The 24,904-nt window shown below is 40.8% G+C and overlaps 1 protein-coding gene across 2 annotated transcripts in view; it reads left to right on the plus strand.

The window, feature by feature from the left end:
- The window catches only part of LOC126471157 (zinc transporter foi), a 156,265-nt gene that overhangs the window by 48,850 nt on the left and 82,511 nt on the right, over nt 1-24,904 (plus strand). For both annotated transcript variants that reach the window (XM_050099259.1, XM_050099258.1), the window contains exons 3-6: nt 10,213-10,499; nt 11,277-11,332; nt 11,431-11,632; nt 20,241-20,410. In XM_050099259.1, the coding sequence (XP_049955216.1) occupies nt 10,238-10,499; nt 11,277-11,332; nt 11,431-11,632; nt 20,241-20,410 (690 nt within the window). In that variant the 5' untranslated portion in view covers nt 10,213-10,237. The remainder of the gene's footprint in view (nt 1-10,212; nt 10,500-11,276; nt 11,333-11,430; nt 11,633-20,240; nt 20,411-24,904) is intronic.

The following is a 24,904-nucleotide window of genomic DNA, read 5'->3' on the forward strand; positions in this document are numbered from 1 at the left end:
ACCCTCGACACCCATTGGTTGTAACTATCCGGGATCTCCTGCATGACCTCCATCGTGCTGGACAGTTGGTCATATTTGTATGGATCCCTGGTCAAATTGGGATCCCAGGGAATGAACAAGCTGACTGGTTGGCCAAGTTGGCTGCCAGGATTCCAACTTTGGAGATGGGGGTACCAGAACTAGACTTTCGGTCAACTCTACACCGACAATTGTTTGCGTCATGGAATGTGTATTGGTGTGCCATGGTTTCGCCGAATAAACTGTGAACCATAAAGAAGACCATGACCATGTGGCAGTCTTCCATTCATGCTACTCAGAGGGAATCTACTGTCCTCTGTTGGCTTCACATTGGCCACACTTGGCTGACTAATGGCAACATTCTCCAACATGAGGATCCACTCCAATGTCAGTGTGGTGCCCCTCTCACAGAGGCCCATATTGGACTGCCATAATTTGGCAAGCTTACAGTGAAACCTTAAACTTGCTGACGTGCTACCTGTGGTGCTAGCAGACAATGCCAAAGCAGTTGATTTCGTATTTATGTTTTACTGGAGAAAGTAGTTTTTACTCGTCTCCATGACACAGAGCACATTAGCGTTGTCATCTGCTTGTGGCATATGGGGGGGGGGGGGGGGGCAAATCACTTGCTCCAACCAGAGCTGCCCTTGCTTAGTGGTCCGGCTTGGCTTCTGCCCTTCCCCCCTTTTTAATTCTTCTTTTTCTTTTACATCTCACATTGGTTGACAGACCTGTTATCATTGTTCTCTTTCCAGGGATTTTATCTTGTCTGTGTAGATAGTTTTCTTGTCATAATGAAAGATGTGGAAGCACCAGTTGGATTCAGAGGGAGTATCTCCAGTCACATGACATGTCGTCGTGGTCTCAAGCTGCTTTCTGGGTGGGGCAACTTTCCCACCTTCACCCTTTTACCCCTCTGTCACTTCTACTTGCTTCTATCTCTTGGCTTTCTCAATTATTGGACACAGTTGAGTCCATTGGGATTTGTCTTTTGTGTACTTCCCCTTTGGGAACTATTCCCAGCTTGACACATAAAGGATGAAGAGAATGATGACCTCATAGTTTGCCCCGTTAACCCCATCAATCACTCCATCCTTCAATCACTTACACAAATCTCCACACAGCTCCCGACCCTATTACCTGTAATGGTTGATGGGGTACAATATTCGCTGCTTGCAAGCCTGCACCCGTCATCTGCTCACAGAGCACATTTGCTGTGAAGGTTGCTGTACTGTCTACAAAGAGAACATGAGGATAGTCATCAAATGCAGTGATAAAGTGCTTAATGTACTGGTTTTGTATTTGGGAAGTCAGAGGTTCAATTCTCCACCCAGCCATCTTGATTTAAGAGTTTCCATGGTTTCCGTAAATCGTGTGAGGAACATACCTGGATGGTTCCCTCAATGAAGCCATGGCCAGTTTCCTTCTGTATTTCTGCATTTGTGTGTTTGTGCTCAACCTGAATTAATGCACCAGCTTTAACCCATTATTTGGCACACATCATTATTTTGAGAAATAATTGTTTCAGCTTTTTTTTGTTAAGTAATGTAATGGAGTATTTGTATAAGTTTATTTGTTTTAAGTTTACAAATTACAGGATGTTACTCATAAGCAACCGAGTGCCTAAAATATTACTTCGTTTTTATGTAAATCAGTGTAAAAGCACCTGTTCTCATAAAATTGAGCTGGCGAAACTTGTAGGAAAGTTTTGCCTCATATGTTATATAAGAAAAGTATGTGCAATCCACCAGTTCACAATTCTTCAGGGATCCATTGTATATGTGCCATTTGATGACAAAATACCATGCTACAAAGATAAGCACACTCAACCGGCTAGCCAGTGAATGATAAGAGGAACACCACCATTTTTACGCATTAGTCTTTTGGTGAGTGTACAATGGATACTAGAAATCAATATTGTGAGAGGTCAAGATTGTCATTTAAAGAGTTAAGTACCTCAACATGACATGCACTTTCAAGCGAGCATTTCCCCCGTGTCATTCATTTGCTAACGCCTGTCCCATCTGTGCGTCCACTCAACTGGCAGCTTTCCAACGCTGACTGGCAGCTTTCCAACGCTGACTGGCAGCTTTCCAACGCTGACTGGCAGCTCTACACCTCACTGACCACTTTTGCTGAACACCATTTCCCCTGCATTGATGACCAGGCAGAATACCTTACAAACTACAGCAGAGTCGCAGTAATCTGAACATTCGGCAATTCCGAACATTCGGCAATTCCGAACATTCGGCAATTCCGAACATTCGGCAATTCCGAACATTCGGCAATTCCGAACATTCGGCAATTCCGAACATTCGGCAATTCCGAACATTCGGCAATTCCGAACATTCGGCAATTCCGAACATTCGGCAATTCCGAACATTCGGCAATTCCGAACATTCGGCAATTCCGAACATTCGGCAATTCCGAACATTCGGCAATTCCGAACATTCGGCAATTCCGAACATTCGGCAATTCCGAACATTCGGCAATTCCGAACATTCGGCAATTCCGAACATTCGGCAATTCCGAACATTCGGCAATTCCGAACATTCGGCAATTCCGAACATTCGGCTATTCCGAACATGAAAAGTGGAAAACTTTGCGGGAAGCTGCTGTACATACACACTATTTTAATTTACACAGTACAGTAAACATGTATTAGAAAAATTGGCAAGAAAACATTAGGTTTAAATAATGCATAACAATGGAAGAAAAGCTGTCAAACTTACAGCGGAGATTTTATCCGTACTTTTTAGATAACAAAAACTCAGTCATTGTTTTTTGGCATAATGAAGACAGCCTGTTATACGACGCATAGTTGCGCCATCGTCTCATAAACATCAAATCAGCAGGTGTAGCAGTGGGCTGTTGCTCCAAATAACATAACGCGAGGTCAAGGACTTCTGCTGCGTCACTGTGTGGCACCAGCTCTCCTTTGTCGCTTTCGGGCTCATTGTCACTTCCATCACAGCAGTCCACTTCCTGGTCTTGAGTCACAGCAGCAACTAAATCAGCGTTAGTAAGGTTCTCCACACATGCCCCATCTACTGCCATCCACTCATCTACATCTAGCTTATTCACATCCAGGGATTGTCTGTATCATTTGTAGTAGACTTTCCTCTTCATTTTCAACTAGGTTGTCCTGAAATTCAAGAGATACCTACAGTTTTCTCCACAATTTTCTCAGCGTATTTTCTGAAATATTCTGCCATGCCTCAGCGGCCCAATAAACAACGTCCTTCACATTGGTCTTTTTTATTTTGTCCACTAAAGGAATGCTATCGTCTTGGATCAGTGTGCTTAAAAATTGTTTTCTGTAAATCAGTTTTAATGTTCACAGTATGCCCTGGTCCATCGGCTGTAGAAGTGGTGTAACATTCGGTGGCAAAAACCTCGCCACAATTTCTCCATCACATAATTCCTCAATGCTTGGGTGAGTTGGCGTGTTATCAATCAAAAGGATTACATGGGGAGACAAATGATTTTCCTTAACTGTTGAACAGAGGGAACAAACTGGCTGTGAAACCATTCTTTGAACAGCTTACCGTCCATCCTTGCTTTTCTCTGGTTGTGATAATATACGGGCAGGGACTTAATGTTGCAGTTTTTAAAAGCTCTGGGCCTAGCAGATTTGCCAATCAGCATTAAAGGCAACGTGTGATTACCAGCAGTGTTGCTGCATGCTAATAAAGTCACACAATCTTTGAACATTTTATAATCAGGAGCATGGTCTTCTGCTTTTGATGCCAGGATTTTTGTTGGTAGTGTCCTAAAATTAAGGCCAATCTCGTCAGCATTGTAAATTTGTTGGGGAGAATACTTTCCCTCTCTTATCATTTTTTCAAACTCGCCCAAGTATTCCTTCACTGCATCACAGTCAGAAGAAAGCTTCTGTCCAGTAATTGTTAGCTGACGGATTACATGACGTTTTTTGATTTATGTCCAACCAACTTGTACTCTCACTAAAAGGCTCATCACCATTCATTAACTTGTTCAGGTAAACAGCCTTCTCCTGAACCAGTGCTCCTCTTAAAGAGTTCCCCTTTCTCTTTCCTGCGTAAAACAAAGAAAAAGAGCTTCATCCACTTTATCGTACTGGGTCTGTTTCAAAGTCTGCTGAATTTTGAGTGTTTTTCCTGAAGACGTTGCACAGGACTGTTCAAGTTTCACCCGGTTCTTCTTCCAATCACAAATGGTTGCTTTACCAACACTCAGTTCTGTTGCCAGTTTAGATACAGTCTCACCATTGTCTATCCACTTCAAAGCTTTTAGTTTTTCTTTGAGAGTGACGTTGTATGTTTCTGTTTACTCATGACGAAAATACGTACACCACTACACCTGAACGAATACTATACAACTGTTACGTGTGCCAGTGATCGATAACTAACATAACCAAGCGTTTTGTGAGCCAACTGGCAGTGCACTGACATCAGACACTACAAAGCTCTCATCAATGCACAACAACAAGGGCAGGGTGTGAGGGTGAGCCATTGTTCCCATTTGTTACCATGGTGTACCTGCTTATCTGCTTGGTATACTTCATTCTAGAAACTTGTCACCATAATTCCAGCTAATCTGAACAAATCAGTAATCCGAACACGGTCCGGTCCCAATTACTTCGGATTAACGGGACTCTACTGCATATGTTTACTGCCACGAAATGTTGGTACTGTGCACCTCTTCCTTGCTGCAATTTTTTCCCCATCCCCTGGTGGACTGAAGCATGCTGTGACGCAATCTGCATGCGGAGATGAGCTATCTGTGTTTTTAAATGCCATCGCACTATGGTGAACTGTATCCATTATAAACAGCTATGTGGGCAGTGTCGCCATATTTTCAGGGATATCAAGAAAGCTAGTTGGCTTTCTTTCCAAAGCTCTTTTAAGTTTTACTTCCTCTTCTGTTGTTTGAAGTAATCTCAGTTAGCTTTTGGGAGCTACAGTTCATTCCCCGGTTCGGTCTGACCATAGCGAACATCATTGTAGACATTGATATTTCCAACACTTTGGGCTGATATTTTGCAGAAATTTCGAGTTCTACCCACTACCATCGTGCTTTCCTCCCTCTGAAACAGGTGGTGGAGACAAGGACAATATCTTTGTCCTCCCAGAATCATGAATGTTACAATACTGGTTTATTATGAGGGAGCTTAAACATACATTCTCTTTGTCCCAGTCATCCACTCCAGGACTGCAGGGCTGTTCACACTCTGATGGTGCAACACCGGTTTCCTGATGGCCTACGCTTTCTCCTCTGGACCGATAGCACATTTCACAGTCACTGGCATGAGGCCATTGTCATTCCCATACCTAAGCCTGGTAAGGACAAACACCTTCCTTCCAGCTACTGCCCAGTTTCCCTCACCAGTAGGGTCTGCAAGGTAATGGAACATACGATTAATGGTCGGGTGGTGTGCTGTCTCGAGTCTCAGAATCTCCTCACTAATGCCTAACTTGGATTCCAGAGGCACCACTCTGCAGTTGATCATCTCATCACCTTGTCAACTTATATTATGAACAATTTTTTGTAAAAGCACCAAACTTCGGCTGTGTTTTTGATTTGGAAAAGGTGTATGACACCTTCTAGAGGATGAGTATCCTCCATATTAAGTATGAGTGGAACCTCTGAGGTCATCTGCCCCTTTTTATCAGGTAGTTTTTAAATGACTGTTTTAAGGTATGTGTGGGCTCAGCTCTGTTGGACACTTTTATTGAAGAGGACGTAGTGCCTCAGGATTCTGTGCTCAGGATCGTCTTATTTGCCATAGCCATTAACCCTATTACAGATTGTGTCCCGCCAGGTACCTCAGGCTCTCTTTTCGCTGATAACTTTCCAGTCTGTTGCAGCCCTCAATGCACCTGTCTACTTGAGTTACGTCTTTAGTGATGTCTTGATCATCTTTACTCGTGGAGCATCAACAATGGCTTCTGCTTTTCTGCTGACAAGACTGTCTGTATGAACTTCTGGTCGCACATGGAGTTTCTTCCCACGTCCGTACATCTCGGCGCATTCTTTCTCCCATTTGTTGACACAACAAAATTCTTGGGACTCACGTTAGATAGGAAAATGTTGGTCTTCCCACATCTCATACCTGGCGTCTCATTGCACTTGCTCCCTCAATGCGGTACCTAATGGGGACCAGATCGGACCGTCCTCCTCTGTTTATACAGGTCCCTTGTCCATTCAGAACTGGATTATAGATGTCGTTACACAAGCCGTCTGTCTTCTATGCCCGGTATCCCATCCTATGCTCCCTGTTTTAATGATCCCCTTGACTGCCAGTATGGGCTGTGCCCATCTTCTCTGAGGCCTCCCGGTGTTTGCTTTTGTTTAGTGCTTCGACAGCTTTGCTTCACGCTCCCTGCCATGTTCCCATGGATGTGAGCTCTTTACTGCGCTGGCTTCGTGCCAGGGGTATGTGTTCATTTCAGACTCCATTTGTTTCCTAAGAACACTGCTCCTGGCATGATGTATCTCATTGAGTTTCTCGCACTTCACACGGAGCCTTGGGGGGCCAGTGTCTTTGTCTACACCAACAGTTCCAAGACCAGCCACAGTTCCAAGATGGTATGGGGTGTGGCTTTGTACTTGGTGATGATCCTTTTCAATATTGGCTTCTTGACCAGTGCTTGATTTTTATTGCGGAGCTCTATGCCCTTTATCAGGCCACCCAGTACATCTGGCAATACAGGCTTCAAAATTGCCATCTGCTTAGATTCTCTCAGTGCTTCAGAGCCATCATACACTGCACTCAGTCCACCCTTTTGTACAACAGTTCCAAGAATCCCTCCACTCGCTTACTGTGGGGGAGCCAGTGTGTTGTTCCTGTGGGTTCCTGGTCACGTCAATGTGCCAGGGAACTGGGCTACTGATGCTGCTGCAAAGGCTGCAACTCTCATCCATCAGCCTATTAGTCATACTGTCCCCTTAGATGATCTTCGTGTTGCTGTCTGTCGGCATGTAGCATCACTTTGGAGTGAGCAATGGTCTTCCCACCAGGGGAATAAACTTGGAGACATTAAACATCTCCCAGTAGCATGTTCAATTTCCTCGAGGCCCTCACGTTGTGAGGATGTCATTGTCATTTTAGCCTGGTTGCTTATAGGACACTGTCGTTTTAGTCACCGCCATTTATTAAGTGGTGACTGTGCCCTACTCTGTGCCTACTGCTCTGAACCCTTGACAATGCGACACTATCTGATCTGGTGCCCATTTTTTAACTGTTTATGTTTACATCTATGTTTGCCATCTACTGTGTCAGATGTTTTTGAATAGATTACACGTGTTCTGTCTATCGTGTCTTCTTGTTTGCTGCAGAGGCATGGTGAAGCAAATTGGATCCTCCCCTCGGAGCCCCCCATCTCAGAGATGATTTGAGAAATTTTCCATGGGGAAGTCCTTGTCCTTAGCTGCTTCTCTTTTAAAGTTGCTTGATTGGAATTTTTGCCTTTTTCACCTCAGGTTTTTTATTTAGTACTTGTTTTTTCTTTTGTTATGATATGGATACTTATGACTTTAGCAGTTTTGCACCATAAAGCACAAAAAAATCAGTATTTGAATGAATGAAACTGATGATACCGTGCTAAGTGGATATAGCCTACACAGAAATGACTACCTCAGTAGAGAAGGGCTCAAGGTGGAATGGTAGGCTCTGTAAGGAGTGGTAGGTTCTGTTAGTTGTACATCTCACTCCTCAAATCTCCCTGTTAACACCAACTTATTAATGTAACTGCTTTCTCAGCCCACAGACATAACATGGTACTCAGTTTGTCCTTACAACCCTACCTCACTGGCCCTAGACCAGGCTGTCTCAGAGGTTAAAATACTGCTGGCACTGCCCCCCCTCCCCCCCCCCCCCCTCTCCCTTCCTCCATCCCTGGGCGAAAAAAAAAAGTTCTTTGTATTGACTGACATGTCTGCTGTCACCTGTCCCAGGATTCAGTGTTGTTCAGATGCTCTTATTGTTGGGATACTTACTTGTCCTTTACACAGGACAGAGTACACTCTTCTCTGCCTCTGCCTCTGAGTTCTTGTAATGCCCTTCTGCATTATCATACATTGCTTAGTGACAAGTCACCATTGATTTGCACTGCAGTGACAATTTCCCCATTGAAATGGGAAGCTGAGTGGGACAAATTGCAGCACAATCAGCTGACCTGATGACACCATACAGCAAAGTGAAGGTGGCATTTGAATATGACCCACCTTGTCACTGACATTTCCTGACCCCTTACAGGAAGAGTAGTGCCATTTTTGGGAGACATGCTATACTGTGCAGATTCACAGCCTTTCAAGGCAAGGTCAAAATGCTGACATATTGTTAATGAGAACTACAATTTGTGGACTTCGCTAAATATCCCGCCACAGAAGGGTAATGCTGCAACCAAAGTAAATCAAAGACCAAGAAAGTAGAACAAAAAACACAAGATCTGAAAATGCAGACAATATTCAGTGTAGATTATGGAAATGTTGATGTAAAGGCATTAGTAACAGTGGGTTGTGCTCACTCCTTCCTCTCTTGTTGCAGGGTCAGTGCCATGAGAATGAGAAAAAGGGAAGGATAAATGTATCTGGAAGATGACACTCATGCTTAAACAAAATCTGAATGGTTACAGGATTCTTATGGATGAGTTTAATATCGTGTTACAAGAAAAACCTGTCTATACATGTCTGCAAGAGAATGTTTTAAAGCCCTCAGACTTGATCACATTAAGAGACTAAGAGCACTGTGTAAGGATGGAGGGCTGGAATTGTGTTTATTCTAACACTTGCAACAACAGTGTGCTGTGTCTTTGTACCCCCCACAAACATATTGACTGTCCAGTCCTCACAGATTTTGCTCAAGAAGTCGTACAACATTTTTCCCTTTGATGAAGCCAATAGGGAGTATGTGCTATAGGGCTCCTCCAGTGTCAAGTCACTGAGCATTTGTTTCTATCAGAAAACTTGAATCTCCTAAATATAAGTAAAATGACACATTGTAGTGCTATAACAGGGAAGATTTCTGCCACTGACCTCTCAATATGCTCTCCAATAACTAAAGGTGATGCTTTAAGAGAAGTGATGAATGAGTTAAATTATGGGAATCACTTTTTATATTAACCCGTTTACCAGAGAGAGTGGTGTCTGAATGAAGGCCACTAAAATGGATGTTCAGTAATGCTAAATGAATGCTGACAACCAGGTAACTGTGTTTGAATACTGTTACAGCACACTGAAATGTGGTGACCACATGGCTGAGGCTATACACAAAGACACTAATACAACATAACAAGATCTGATGGCCATTTTAGGAGACAGCTTACTGTTTGGTGGAACACACATTGTCAAACTGCATTTAGAGATAGCCAAGCAGCCTTGTGAGGATTAGGATTTAATCTGTCTGCTGGAAACCTAGTAGTGTTTCAGGTAGCAACGACTGAAGTTAATATTTTCAAGGAGAGGAAGACGAGCATGTGGACCAAGTTCTGTGATGAATAAATAGTTTAGTTTCATCAGTCAGCATACGGAAATCTACAAAGATCATGTCTGAGATACAGTGAACGTCCATTCACTTCTGTAGTGAAAAATGGCACCCCAATTTCCAGCCAGAGAGATTAGCCAAAACAGTGGCAAAACTCTTTTGTGAAATTACCAGCTAAGCCAACAGAAGTCCTATACTCTGACTGCATCGTGAAGCTATAGATTAACAGATTGAATTTGATTTTGCATAAAACATATGTGTACTGCAAGCTATTCCAAGTATGATAACTTGGACCAGCTCAGTCAGTGGCTCATGGTATTACGCCCTGGTCAGTCAGATTTGCTGCAGTGTTTCATCTCTTAATCGGAAGCACCTCCTTGCTGTTTTCAGTAGAATTTTGACTTATGGACACTACCTCGAATTGTGACAGGAAGAAATGCCAATACTCCTAAAACAAGGAAAGGGCAGTACACTCTCTAGCAATTACTGTAGCATTATTGAAAATTATCTTGCATTGGAAAGATTCTTGAGCAGCTGATTTATTAGAACAATGTATTTTTGTATCGCATCAGTACCAGAAACATTGTGTTTTGAGATTTGTTTATCAGATTATTTTAAGTAAATTCTACTAAATGTAAGTTGGCCTAATTATGTTCGAGCATTTAAGTATATTTAGTTATTCATATGTGTTACTGAAAATAATTATTATTTACTTAATTATGTTGTAGGTTGTCTCAACTTTTGAAAGGAAAAATGGTCAAAGTGATAGCCACTGTCTGCCTTTTGTGTGCTGCATCTGTGTCACATGCTGTTCACGTGAGTTCTGTAAAAGGCACGGATGCACATGGAATGGATTTGGATGATAATAACTTGTATCATATAAAAAAAATTTTTACCGAGTATGGTGATGGAGAGAGTATATCGTTGGAAGGCTTTCTTCGCATGATGAATGTAGGAAAGCTTCAACAGCTTGCCAACAACACTGAAACCGGTTCCAGCACAAAAAACAAGGCTGGTAAGCACATGAAATTATTTACTCTTATGCTATTCGGAATCAAGTTTCTCTCTGTTCACTATCAGTGACTCTGGAAATATAAAATAAACGCTTTGCTTTGTTTGGTTTAAACATAAAAAGTAAAAATAGTTTTAACTGTAAAAATTGCTATTTATTGTGAGTTCAGTTCTTTGTTGTTGATCCTATATAGAATATAGCCATCTTTTAAAATATGTGTTTGACTTAAGTCATCTGGTAGGTTTTTTTTTGGAATTGTTGAATATTTCATACGTGTGTAAGAATAATTACAATATTAATTTGCTATCTGACTCAATGAAACAATATCGGGAAATTTGGAATCAACTTTTCAGACTCTAAAACAAGGTGAATCCTACTATATCACTGGGTGTGCTTTGTAGGTACTTAGTAGCAGTATTTGAAACTGGATAAACATTTCAATTACTGTCTCAGCATTTTAATTTTTAATCAGTGCTTATGCCATTCTCCAATATCAGCAACACTTTTCATGCACTGTTTTGTTGAAACAGATGTAAGTCTGCATTGTGGTTTGCACATTATGCTACTTTGAGTATTATTTTTCACATGTATGTTGATATTCTAGTGAACATGCCACTTAAAATCATTGTAAAAGATAAAAAAGTTCCTTCCTTCCTCCTCTCCTCTCCCCTTAACCTTTAATGTAATATATTGCTATGTTTATATATATTTTTAAGATTTAACCTGTGTTAAGTGTTAAATATCATTTATTAATTGACGTTGTCTCTGCTTATTCTCTAGGAACTGCATTAGTTGCTGATCAACCTACAAAAGTACAAAATGGTGTGAAAACAGAGGTAAAGTTGAAATTTAAGGACAAGTCACTTCATGTTTTAGCATACTATTCTATTTATTTGTGTGTTTACACAACAACCATTGTCTTCTTTTGTTACAGTGCATAAGAGAAGCGGACCTACTTTCTACCAGCAGTGCTACAAATTCTAGTGTTACTCTGAACACATTTCATGAATATTGCCCTGTCCTCCTATACAGTTTTGTAGCAAAATCACAGTATGAACAAGATAATGGTTGCATTTATGTACCAACACTGACAGAATTTTCCACCAACACTACAGGACGTGAAATTAGTTTGAAAGGTATATTAGATATTAGTGTGCCTTAGTATTCCATACCAGCTCCCATAAATTCAGTATTGTAATGACAGACTTAAGCTTCATTTATAATTTCACTTATCAAGTGATATGCATATATCATTGTTTAAATATAATGTTATTAAATTATTTAGAACTTGATTTTATTTTTAGTCATTGAAAAGGCTATAATTTGGCTAGGTTTATCACTCTCATAGAGGACCTAAGTAGTAAATAAACAGAACTTATGTAACAACCTGTTAATGTGTTTTTAAGGGTGTTCAGTGTTTAATCCAATGAAGTCTTGGGTTTTCATTCAAGTAACAGTACCATGTTGCAGTAACATTTTAACAAGTTTCATACTAATTATCCTTGCCTAAAGATGATGAGTAAGAACATTGTTGGAATCTTGTTTCAAGAAAACATTGTTACTCGGCTGATGACTTGAGCAGTTTTCATCAGTGAAATTTTAGTAACTGCAGCAGCTTCATTGTTTTTGTATCTAGCCTGAATGATGTCTTCATTGAATAGGCTTAATTCAGTAGTACAGTCTAGAAACACTTGTCCATTAAAATTAGGCATTGCATGTTAATGTGTAAAGTTCCTGAAAAGTAAATGTGGTTTGTGAAAGGTTATGAAAAAGTTAATAAAATCTTGAGTGGGTCTATCACTTAGCAGCAGTGTGTACTCCTGGTTGATTAAAACTGTGTTCCACACTAGGATGAGACTAGCACTTCTGAATCAAATGTTGCAGAGAAATTTCTTAGGTGCAGTGACACTCTTACTTTGCACTGGAGTGTGCACTGTTTTGAAACTTCCTGGCGGATTGAAACTGTCTGCTGCACCGAGATCCAAAACCATAACTATACCTTCCACAGGCAATGTCTTGCTGTTGACAAGAGCATTTACAGCAAAAAGCAAGGTTCTGAGTATTAGTCCTCATGTAGAAAAAAGTTGTAATTAGTTAGGAAGTTTCAACATACAATAACACTTGTCAGAATGACCGATTGAGGATTACAAATTGTGCAATTGTGTACAGTTCTCAGGTATATTGGAAAATACTTCAGATTTCAAGATTACCTAAAGGCTGGTATGTCAGAGAAGTTGATTCTTTGTTGCTGCTATTCATCAGTGACAGAGAATTTAAAAAAAAAATTGAGGAGAACTTTGCCACCTGTTGGCCGAAACTAGGAAAAGTTTCAGAAAAATCGCAGAAAGAAGCATTTGGATAGCCTTTTCTCTAATCAGTAAAAATTCGTGGCACGAGAACCTCAAGAGGAAAAACATCAATTATTTATCAATAGCAATGAGATCAGTCCTAAATAACAGGACTGTTTTGCGTGAGTAGGTACAAATCTGAAAATGAGAAAAGTTTTCCAGAACTGGACTGTGATACAACTGTGCACAGCTTTCTGATAAAGTGCAGGAGATGCGGTCCACTTAGGTGACAGTGAGGATGTGATTCCATAGGAAATAACAGAATTGAATCACTCACCACTATTTTACAACTACAAGAAAAAGTTAACTTGAAGGCATTGCAAAAGAGCAGATAAAATTGTGGGCCAAGTTTACCTGCTCGGGTTTTGTAAATGCTTGCAAGGCAATTAACCATATTTGTGAGCAGAAGTTCAGTAAGTTGAGACCATCCTACTGTTGAAAAGTTAAGACAGTGTCAGCTTTTGTCTTTTAGAAACTATTACATGTAGGAATTAACTGGTATAGATCTGCTAGTCAACCACCTCGACAGTCTAATTGTTGGCATTGTTGGTTAATGACTGGAAGGTTTCAAGTTAACGTTTTATTGACCATGTTAGAATTTTCTCAAGTGGAAAGATCCACACTAGTATCCACTCGGCTACCTGCTTCCAAATCAGATCCACTTGTTCCATAATTAAATTGTTTGGTAGAAGAGCAATGGAGTGGAATTTCAGGCTGCTGAAGTGACACCAGATTGAAAGGTTTGCACCAAGCTGGAAATTAGACAATATTTAATGTATCAAAAGGAAAATCCAATTTAGAAAGTTGTTAAATTGGAAGTGGCAAAATGACTGGCCATTACTTAACTTCATCAGGTGAAATAACAAATTTTGCTTATAGGAAGCTTTCAGAATTTGTCTGTTCTTTCCTCGGGTAAGAAAGAGGGATTGATTGGGGAAGGTTGGAAAGGAGAGGGGAGGTTACTCACACGATAGACTGGGGAAACCCAGGATTTAGGATTGATTGATTTGATTTAATTACAGAGACAATAGTGTTCTTTAGCCCCTGTCGTCTGCACTGATACTAAGTTTATTGTGCACTTTCTCTCCCTGTCATTCTAGTAAAGCCGGTCAATACTCTTGAAGACACAGTCTCTTGTTAGACACAATCTATAATAATGTACGGAAAGTTCTGGTTGAGAATTATGAATTGTTTAGGAATAAAGGAGACGACTCATGAAAAGGCAGAAGTGCTGTGTCATTGATAGGTTCACAAACAAAAGGTACAGAGCTTGGCTAGCTTTCATTTCCTTTTGGAGCTTAAGCTTATAGGGAAAACACACACACACACACACACACACACACACACACACACACACCTGTCTCGCTACATTGTGCTCAGTCGACTGCCAGTTCTTTTCTGGCCCACAGGGAGTGTACTGTTGTGAGGTGGGGGTGTGGGGTGGGATGGGGTGGGGGTGAGGGACAGGAGGAGGGGGGGGGGCAATCAAGCGACTCGTGAGAGAATGGGGAGCTGTCTGTTGGCTAGCTAGGGGTGCAGGTAGAGGAGGCAGGTGGCAGATGGCTGGGCACCCAATTTCATAGACTAGGGCTTGAGATAACAGCACATAATTAGCTGATTTGGGGATACAAACTAGGTGGGGGTACTAGGGCAGGGAATGGTGTATACACACACGTGCACTATTGGCTGGATGGAAGGGGGGAGGGGGGTCAGCGAGTTACCTTAGCTTTAGTACAGGAAGGTTGCGGGTGCGAAAGATACGCTGTAAGGATGGCTTCCATCTGTGCAGCTCAGAAAAGCTGGTGGTGGTGGGGAGGATCCTGATGACATGGGTTGTGAAGCAACCATTGGGATCTCGCATGTTGTGCTTTGGCAGTGGCCATTCATTCTAATTGACAGTTGGTTGGTTCTTATACCAATGTAAAATGCTGTGCAGTGGTTGCAGCAGAGCTAGTATATAACATGGCTGCTTTCACAGGTGGCCTGGCTTCTGATGGAGTAGGATAAGCCTATAATGGGTCTGGAGTAGGTGTTGCTGGGTGAGTGGATTGGGAAGATCTTGCATCTGAGTCTTCCTCAGGGGTATGATTCCTGTGCCAGTGGGTTTGGGGGTGGGAGTGCCATAGGTATGGAGTAGGATATTGTGGAGGTTGGATGGGTGGCGGAACATCACTTTGGGAGGGGTTGGAAGTATCTTGGGTAGAAGTCCCTCATTTCAGGGCATGACGGTAAGTAATCAGAGTCCTGACGAAGGACGTGGCTCAGTTGTTCCATTCTGGGGTGGTACTGGATGACAAGGGGGGGGGGGAACTTCTTTGTGGTTGGTTCTTGGGATGGATGTGAGGATTGGTGTGTGTGAGAATATGGCATGGGAGAGCTGGTTGTGGATTAGGTCTGGAGGTTATTGCCTGCCTGCAGAGGCCTTTGTGAGGCCTTCAGCATACTGGGCGAGGGGTTTGTCACGACTGCAGATGCATCTACCACGGGTCGCCAGGCTGTATGGGAGGGACTTTTTGGTCTGGCAAGGGTGGCCGCTGTCAAAGTGTAGGTACAGTCGGTGAAATTTGGTTTGATGTGGACCGAAGTGTGGGTGGAGCCAGCTGAGAGGAGAAGATTGACATATAGGAAGGTGGCATGCTGGGTGGAGGAGCTATTGAGGTTGTGGAGGAATGAGCATAAGGTGTCCAGCTCTAGAGTCCAGATTATTCAAAATTAATGACCCACATATTTTGTGTCTTTTGGCCTCTAGTGCTTTGCACTGGAAGGTTAAATGTGATGCAATTCCATTTCCCATACCACATAGTTTGTATGTAAGAGCTTCTTCCTTATACCCATTGTGTGTCAGTGTTTCTGAAGTTCCTGTGGCCAGACATTAGACCTACCATGTGTTTATACTACCTACTGTTCAAGCCTTTGACAGCAGAACTTCTTAAAACATGGTTTCATTACGATTGGCTTGCCATATTTTTATTTTAGGATCTTAGCCCAAAATTCTGTATGCTGCCTCCTGATCCATCTACCTAGTTTTTATTTTACCATCACCTTAAGGATGGTTGAAACATGGTACAGTGCAACTAATGGAGTCCTCATTTCTGTAATGGTCAGCCTATCAGCTTTTTCGTTACCACTAATTCCTAATTGACAAAGGACCCACAGCAGGTTTATGCTGTTGCTTTCCCCTAGCTCCAAGGGATTCATGGTATTCAGCAATGATCTTTGATCTCATTGAAGGGGCTGATAGGAATTTCAGAGCCACATGGCTGTCTGAATGAATGAAGAAACTACAATCCTTTCAGCACTATATAGATTCTCCACCACACACATTCTGATTACAAATATGTCCACCTGGACTGTAGCTGGTTTCCCTAGAGAAACTGCACCCCATATACTCCAATCCCAGCATCTTCATCTATTTTCAACCTATCTACAAAAAAGACTGTTTCCTGAATGGTATTGTAGCTCACTGCTCCATACTTCCAACAGTTACGTTGAAAGCTTTATTGAAGCAGCTGGAAGTTATTGTATAGTAAGCTTGTATTTCCCCAGCCATGCTGCTGCCTCCCTTGTACTCAAAGATGTAATGAGGTCCATCCAGCATGGTCCCCATCACAGCAGTGGATCCACTGCTAATCCTGTCTCTTGTAGCTAGGCAGACCAATCTCTGCATCGTACCAAGCTCCTTAGTAACCGCTTTCTGCTGTACTTTATTCCACTATACTGTAGCACCATAAATTATCATATGTGTTATTACAGACAAGTACATTCTCCTGGGACGTGGATTGCAATTTTTACCAGAGGCCCTTGGAAGTCCATGTTAGCCTCACACCCATTGTTACCTGTAGGTGCTTCACTGCACCCGCAGTTGGTAGAATTTCGTGGAAGACCTTAAGTTTCCAGCACATGTCCAGTATATGCTCCCCATGCTCAGTGGTATTCTCTCTCGTGAATGGTACTACAATAGTTTTCCTGGGACTAACTTTTAGATCCTATTTCCTAAACCAGTTTTTCACAGTGTTTAGAGTGCATTATATCATTGTTCTAATGGTACTTGCAAATTTGCCATGTATTACTATGACTAAATCATTTACTTATCCTTGGCAAAAGTAACCTGTAGCATTAACGCCTTGATGAATTTGTTCACCACTAGGTTCCACACTAGTGGGAACAAAACCTCACTTTCCAGACATCCTCATGTGGCATTGATCACCATTTTCACATCCATCGTAATGGTTTCTACTTTTCATCTTCAGCACCATGTTCTGAATCTACCCACATATAGTGGTCTTCATGCTATGCTCTTCTGCAGCTCAAACCTTGGAATCAAAGGTCCTATTGCCAAAAGTGCCGTCAATATCCAGGAAGATGCAAAGAGCAATTTCCTGAAATTATAGAGCTTTTTCCACCCTCCTGACAAATTGGTGAAGTGCTTTTTTGCATGGCTTTCCTAGTTAATTACATGTTGATTTTTGTGTAGAGGAACCTCAGTTAACCTCTTTTCACTAATGTGCACATAACCAGTTTCTATAATCTTTTTATAAGAAAGGAGGAGAGACTGATTGGTTTCAAGTCCTTAACTTTGATATGATCACTTCTCCAGGCTTTGGATGGAAAACAACCTTCACCATCCTCCAAGCACAGGAATGACTCCTGCTGCTAGACTGACTCTAAGCTGTCTGCAGAGGACTCTGACTGATCCCTCTTTTCCTTCTTGAAATATGGCCAGAAATATTTGGCAAGGGTCTCCCAATATTTTGCCAACTATCCTTTCTTTCTTGCGATGTTTTAACAGTTTTCTTTCATGCTTCCTTTGCAATTCAAGATTAGTGATTCAAGAAGGTACATTCCTGTTTGTTTGAGCACTTCTTGGTGATTGGACAATTTTTTTAAATATGAGGTCATAATGGCAAATGTCACTTCAACTGCCATTTCCTCATGACCTATTGGGTTTCTTATAGAAGTTTCAAAATCAGATGCATGTGAATTTAGGCCTTTCCTGTATGAGTCACAGTCTGTTCTCCTAGGATTCTTAAAGGGCCAATGCTGGTGTAAGGCTAATTACTCAGGGAAGTCATCCAGTATACTGAGGCTCTGTTCACGAAATGTCTTTCCCAGGTGCCATGCACTTCTTGGCACGGATTGCCTCATGAATTGCATTGGGTACCTAAGGAGCTGGGAAGGACTATGGAAATGTGGTGTTGTGGGACATACTTCATCAGGTTCATTCGCCGAGACCTGTCCAGCTATGCTACTGTCAGCTTCATACAAACCTCTCTGCCTGCACAGTCAGTGCCGCAGTAATGTGATGTACCCTGGAAAAGTGGATTTTGGAGGTCTACAAAATACCCAGTTATTACTGCCATTTCATTGTACTCAAAAACCTTTCCCATGTTCAAATTTCCATAAATGTGGGAATAGATGTATGACTGAGGGTATCAACTCATGTCGTTAGTGTGACCGTTCCTACAATTCATACTTCTAATCACCCAATTTTGCCAAAGAGCCTTTGTGGCCACTTGTACTGCCCTGATAAAGGTGGCAGTTCTTCTTCTTTGGCAATCCACATAGCTTCTCAAATACTTTTCTCGCCCAGTTGGTTCAAAAAACTAAAACAAACATAGTATTCACCATTTCAATAAAAAAAAATGCTTTTACTTTCAGAAAACATTGGACATAACTTCATTAATGCTGACTGAACTGGTGCAGAACCATCAGCAAATATTCATTGCATTGAATACTGCTTTGTTTCTGGTTGGAAATGGTGGACCCACATTTCATTCACAGTAAGTTTGCAGTAGTAGAGAACCCTTTTGATAACTTTCTGTTGCATATTCATTTGGGCAGTATTCAACAAGTGTGACAAGGGCTTTGGATAAATTTTTTGATAGCTAATTATTCTTATGAAATGTATCATATCGTTTCTTCTAATGTGCCTATGGTAGCATTTGCTTTGCACACGTTTAATGGTCCTTCATCCATTTCCCCCTTGTGAGTTTTATCAGCTTTTTCATTTGTAGTTTCTATTTTTGGAAATTTCAGCTGGATCACCTTGAAAAGAAATACAGAAAATTTGCTTTCAGCCGCAGATCCTTAAGCATAAAAACTAAAGCTCTAGACTTTGTGTAACACTTCCCCAATTGTGGATGATTTCTATTCATGATAAACTGCACAAAATAAAAAATATGTTAAGTCGGCACAACACACACACACACACACACACACACACACACACACACCTCTCTCTCTCTCTCTCTCTCTCTCTCTCTCTCTCTCTCTCTGTTTCTTTGAAAAGCCATATAACCAAAGCTATTCCACATATCAAAGTGACACTTGATTCAAGTTACTGCACATGAAGCACTATAACAACAACAACAAAATTTCATTCATATCAACCCGATATTGTGCCAAACCACGAAATTTCGTCCTTGCCATCATATTTGTGAAATAAAATTGTAACACACTTTTGACTGTGCTTGCAGCATTCGGAGACACTGGCATGGTATTGGTACATTTTGAACTTTTTGTATTGTATTGAAGACTGATATGGAAGAGTTTTGGAACTTTGTGTAGTCTACAGTGTCAAAAGATGTAGTCTGGGGCCAGTAAGAAGTAAATGAGGCATTCCTTAATCTGTATGTTGTAATATAACTGCACATTATCAGTTCAGTCCACAACAGACAATGTTGAACTCTCAGTGCAGATGGCAGATAACAACAGAGCTGAAACATCCTCGGTATGACAAGCTCATTTCCTGGGGACCATTGTTCTGCCTTGTTAGGATTAACTTACATATCAATACTGCACACTTGGGTTTCAGTGAAGTATATGGCCACTTACTTTTATGTTTCTGCTTTGTCTGGTGGCTCTTTGCTGAATAACGTAGGTATCTCAGTGCTCTTCCCATTCTCACACGAGAGTGCGCTGCTTGCGCTGTATATGTACTTCATCTCTCTGCAGTCTTACTTGCTTGTTGCTGCTACACTGTTCAGTGCATTGTCACAGGTTTGGTTCATTATGGCCATTCTGTTTGCCAATTGTAATTTTTTCCTGAAATTGTGTATGAAGTTCAACCACATTGATAGGATTTTGGCCTTGTTTACGTATGCACTCTAACATTTCTAACTCGTTGGATTTGCTAGAGAATTTTTAACCCTGAAAGTTTAGTCAATGATAGTAATAGTTGAAATATAAGAATTAAATTTTTAAGAGGGAAAACTGTGTTTCATTTTCGTATTTTTTAACTTCCACAGTTCTGTAGTTTATTCTGTGATATGGAACATTGTGTTGTAAGTATAATTTACTTGAGTAAGTATATATTACTGTAAAGAGACCTCTCTTATATAATACAAGTAAATGTAGTAAGTATAAAGTTTTGTGATTATAAATATTTTGTTTTCAGTATGGCTCTGTGCTGTTGCAAGTGTTATTGTCGTAAGTCTGTGTGGCCTGCTTGGTGTTGCTGTAATTCCCTTCATGGAACGTGCATTTTACCAGCAGATGCTTCAGTTCCTTGTTGCACTGGCCATTGGAACACTGTGTGGTGATGCCCTCTTGCATCTCTTGCCTCATGTAAGTCATCTGTAGATATTTAAGTGGTCACATGTGAGTAGTTGAACAGCAGAAAGAAGTTACAGTAATGACATTTACTGAAGGAAATAGAAAATAATGGTTTGATCAAAGTAGGTATTGATTTACAGTATGGCTCCAGAACTGTAAAACTTTGAAGGGGTGATAATCAAAAACACATTGTTATCCTTTGACTTAAAAGCTTTTCCTTCAGCAGTGCCTCAGTGTTGCCACTTATGTCCCCAACTCACTGAACCATTTGCTTCAACACAAGTGTGCCCCTGGTTTTAGCATATTTACTCAGAAATGTTGTCTGTTCAAGTAGTGAACTAGATATTTCTTTTTAATGTGTTGGTTTCAGATCTGAACAGGAATGTTATCATCATATTTGGGAGTCATAACATAAAATTGTATCACAGTTTTTGAAAATCGAGAAAAAAATAGTCATTATGTATATCTGTAGAGACTAATTATTACCACAGATGTCAAACAAAGACATCCAGAACAGTGTCTCCTTTTCTGTACTACTCGGACTAGGTAAATACAGGTTTGATCTCTCACACTGGTGATGATGCAGAGACCAGTGGAACAAATGGACAATTCCTGTGATCAGTAATGACAAATTTCACAGAGTGAACAGCTAACCAGAAGTAAAGTACAAATCATAATGAAAGTCATCCTAAGCACGCACAAACAGTCCAGGAAGTCATCCAAATCAAAAAAATGTAAACACATGCAAGGCCAATCACACTATTATCAGTGATGTGTTGAACGCTTCAGAAACTAGTGAGAACTGTTGGACAAGTGGGGCTGCAGTATTTACAGACACAGTCGCGTCAGTAGATGGGCCAAGTGATTTGCCTACAGTGGTGCACTCCGTAGGAGCGAGCTACGACCGTGGTATGAAGCCTGAGTTAGAGTCCTGCATCTGCATGGTATAACTGCATGAGCAGTGCTCGCTACCCATCACTCGCTTTGCGCATGTTGTGGAAACAAGTGCCTGTCAATTTCTTCACTCTGTATCACATGGTGCGCGCTGAGTGCTGGGCAACAGGTGAGAGGCCCTGCCACTCAACTAAGGAAACATAGACTCTGTCACAATGTAGCAACACTAATGAGTCCATCAAATGTTGGAATGAATGTAAAATTGGAATTCCTTTTTAGCTGTCGGTTTTCTATATTTTCTATGCGAAAATGTATGCTGTACACCTGAGATTCCCCATCTATTCCACAATGACTGAGTGTGGTCATGTAAAACAAAAATTTAAGTTGTAATTGAATATTGTATGTTACTGAATGTCATTTAGATGTGGAACTGTAAAATCAAATAGTTGATGAAATAATGCTCTCACTCAGTCTGCTGCTAAAATCGCACTAACCCAGACTTTTTTTTTGGACAGAACAAATGGGATATATATATATTAATTAATAGAGGGAAACATTCCACGTGGGCAAAATATATTTAAAAACAAAGATGATGTGACTTACCATATGAAAGTGCTGGCAGGTCGATAGAAACACAAACAGACACATACATACACACAAAATTCAAGCTTTCGCAACAAACTGTTGCCTCATCAGGAAAGAGGGAAGGAGAGGGAAAGACGAAAGGATGTGGGTTTTAAGGGAGACGGTAAGGAGTCATTCCAATCCCGGGAGCGGAAAGACTTACCTTAGGGGGAAAAAAGGACGGGTATACACTTGCGCGCGCGCGCGCGCGCGCGCGCGCACACACACACACACACACACACACACATATCCATCCAGACATATTATATGTCTGCTTGTGTCTGTATGTGTGTGTGTGTGTGTGTGTGTGTGTGTGTGTGTGTGTGTACCCATCCTTTTTTCCCCCTAAGGTAAGTCTTTCCGCTCCCGGGATTGGAATGACTCCTTACCGTCTCCCTTAAAACCCACATCCTTTCGTCTTTCCCTCTCCTTCCCTCTTTCCTGATGAGGCAACAGTTTGTTGCGAAAGCTTGAATTTTGTGTGTATGTATGTGTCTGTTTGTGTTTCTATCGACCTGCCAGCGCTTTCATATGGTAAGTCACATCATCTTTGTTTTTAAATATATTTTTCCCACGTGGAATGTTTCCCTATATATAAAAACAAAGATGATTTGACTTAACAAATGAAAGTGCTGGCAGGTCGACAGACACACAAACAACCACAAACATACACACAAAATTCAAGCTTTCGCAACAAACTGTTGCCTCATCAGGAAAGAGGGAAGGAGAGGGAAAGAAGAAAGGAAGTGGGTTTTAAGGGAGAGGGTAAGGAGTCATTCCAATCCCGGGAGCGGAAAGACTTACCTTAGGGGGAAAAAAGGACGGGTATACACTCGTGCGCGCACACACACACACACACGCATATCCATCCACACATATACCATATATATCCACACACATATATGTGTGTGTGTGCGAGTGTATACCCGTCCTTTTTTCCCCTAAGGTAAGTCTTTCCGCTCCCGGGATTGGAATGACTCCTTACCCTCTCCCCTAAAACCCACATCCTTTCGTCTTTCCCTCTCCTTCCTTCTTTCCTGATGAGGCAACAGTTTGTTACGAAAGCTTGAATTTTGTGTGTGTGTTTGTGTGTCTGTCGACCTGCCAGCACTTTCATTTGGTAAGTCACATCATCTTTGTTTTTAGATATATTTTTCCTACGTGGAATGTTTCCCATATATATATATATATATAAAGAGTGTGCCAACAGATTATAATCGTCAACTTTGTTTGTAATTAACAAAGACTTCAATCCAGCTACATTGTAGCTTCTCACAAGTAAATCAAGCAAATGAACTAATAGGACTTCTTAAAATTTGTAATATTAGACTGTAGTGAATGGAAAGAGGAAGGAAGCACGAGGTGTAGTGGTAAGCAGAGGTTGGCATTACCCAAATTTCTATCCAGATAATTATTTGAATAAGTAGATAAGTCAAACAGATTTACTCGCAACTGAATAATTTGTACTTAAATAATGAATAACCTAGATGCCACTTTATTCTCCTTGTTTACTTCTTATACCGAATTCTTTGCCTAGTGTTTCTTCTATTGGCTGAGTGAGTGCAGTTTGAGTGCCTAGTGTTTCTTGCGTTGGCTGAGTGCAGTTTCAGTTTGATAAATAACTTATTAATGGATTGTACATAAATGAGCCTCGATGGCTCAGTTCCAAACTACAAAGCTAAAATTTTGTTTGGTCCCACATTAGCCTATACTTTTTTCTGTTACTTATTGCTTCTCTCATTTCGAACAATGAGAAAATTGCCAAGTCAAGCTGCACTGTGTTTTAGGGTACATGTTGATCTTTAGGTCCCCCTTTAACTTGCTGTATAAGTCAGTTCAAATGTGGGAGGAAGTTGAGAGTGTACCACCCTGCCTAGTAAAGCACTGCAGTGTTGAAACCAGCTTTTGAGTTGAGCACAGCTTTACTTGTTATACAGTGTAACAAATGCAACACGAAAGTACTTCACAGGTGAATGGTCTCAGCAGTTATGCTACCAATGTGGCCCAATTCAGGTTACTGTGCACTTGCCAATACTTCTCCCATCCTCCTGCTAACATGCAGATGTAATCTATGTAAGTAGCCAAAGTTGAGAATGCAGTCAACAAAAACTCCCAATCTGCAACACCTTGCTCCATTACTAACACTATTGGATATGGGGGTCTCAGTTACGCAATTCACTCATGTTTGTAGTGCTACAAAATGAATTAACAAAGTAAGAACTCAATTGCTAGCAACTTAACATCAACAGACTTTAAATCTAAAGAACTTGTAAAATGTTTGCGGAATGCTGCTGGATGTCCAGCGCCATCTGAAGGTGTTTTGGGGTTAACTCTGTGTAAACTTTCCATTAGAATGTGGAATAATTTTTCAATCCAACATGTGCCTGTAAAGTTACACAAAGTGTAGAGATTCAAAACTTTCAGAAGTGACGCTGGGTTTGATTACATAAGAGTTCATAATGTTGCAGCACACTGGGAGCTTTTTTAATTGAGAAAGTGTCGAGAGACGGTAGGAAGATGTTTTTCACCTTTCTACATCAGTTGCAGTTATGGCAGCAATGTCTTACCCACAATTTAAAAATAAATAATTCACCAGTGGTTCTGTCCATTACCAAGGGTGGCCTAAAACAAACTACAGTCATATAATAGCCACAGAAATGTTGAAGAAATCACGCTGTGAGTTTCGAATGAAGTTATTATATAAAAAGAAAATTTTATTTTGATTGTGATTTGGAAAGTGAAGCTAACATAGAATCGCAATGAATTATTTGCCAAAAACTGCACCAGAATTGATGATTTCTCAGTTGTTGTTTAATAAATGACAAAAATTGGAGCAATAAATGTCATTGGATTTCAGATTTATTTTTTTTTTAATTTTTTTATTTTATTTTATTTTTTTATTCACAGTTGGCAAATAAATGTTTTTATTCATTTAAGTGAATTACGTTTTGAGTAATATTTGTTATTCGGGAATAATAATTTTTGTCT

Source organism: Schistocerca serialis, chromosome 3, assembly GCF_023864345.2.
Source record: "Schistocerca serialis cubense isolate TAMUIC-IGC-003099 chromosome 3, iqSchSeri2.2, whole genome shotgun sequence".
Taxonomy (NCBI): Eukaryota; Metazoa; Arthropoda; class Insecta; order Orthoptera; family Acrididae; genus Schistocerca; species Schistocerca serialis.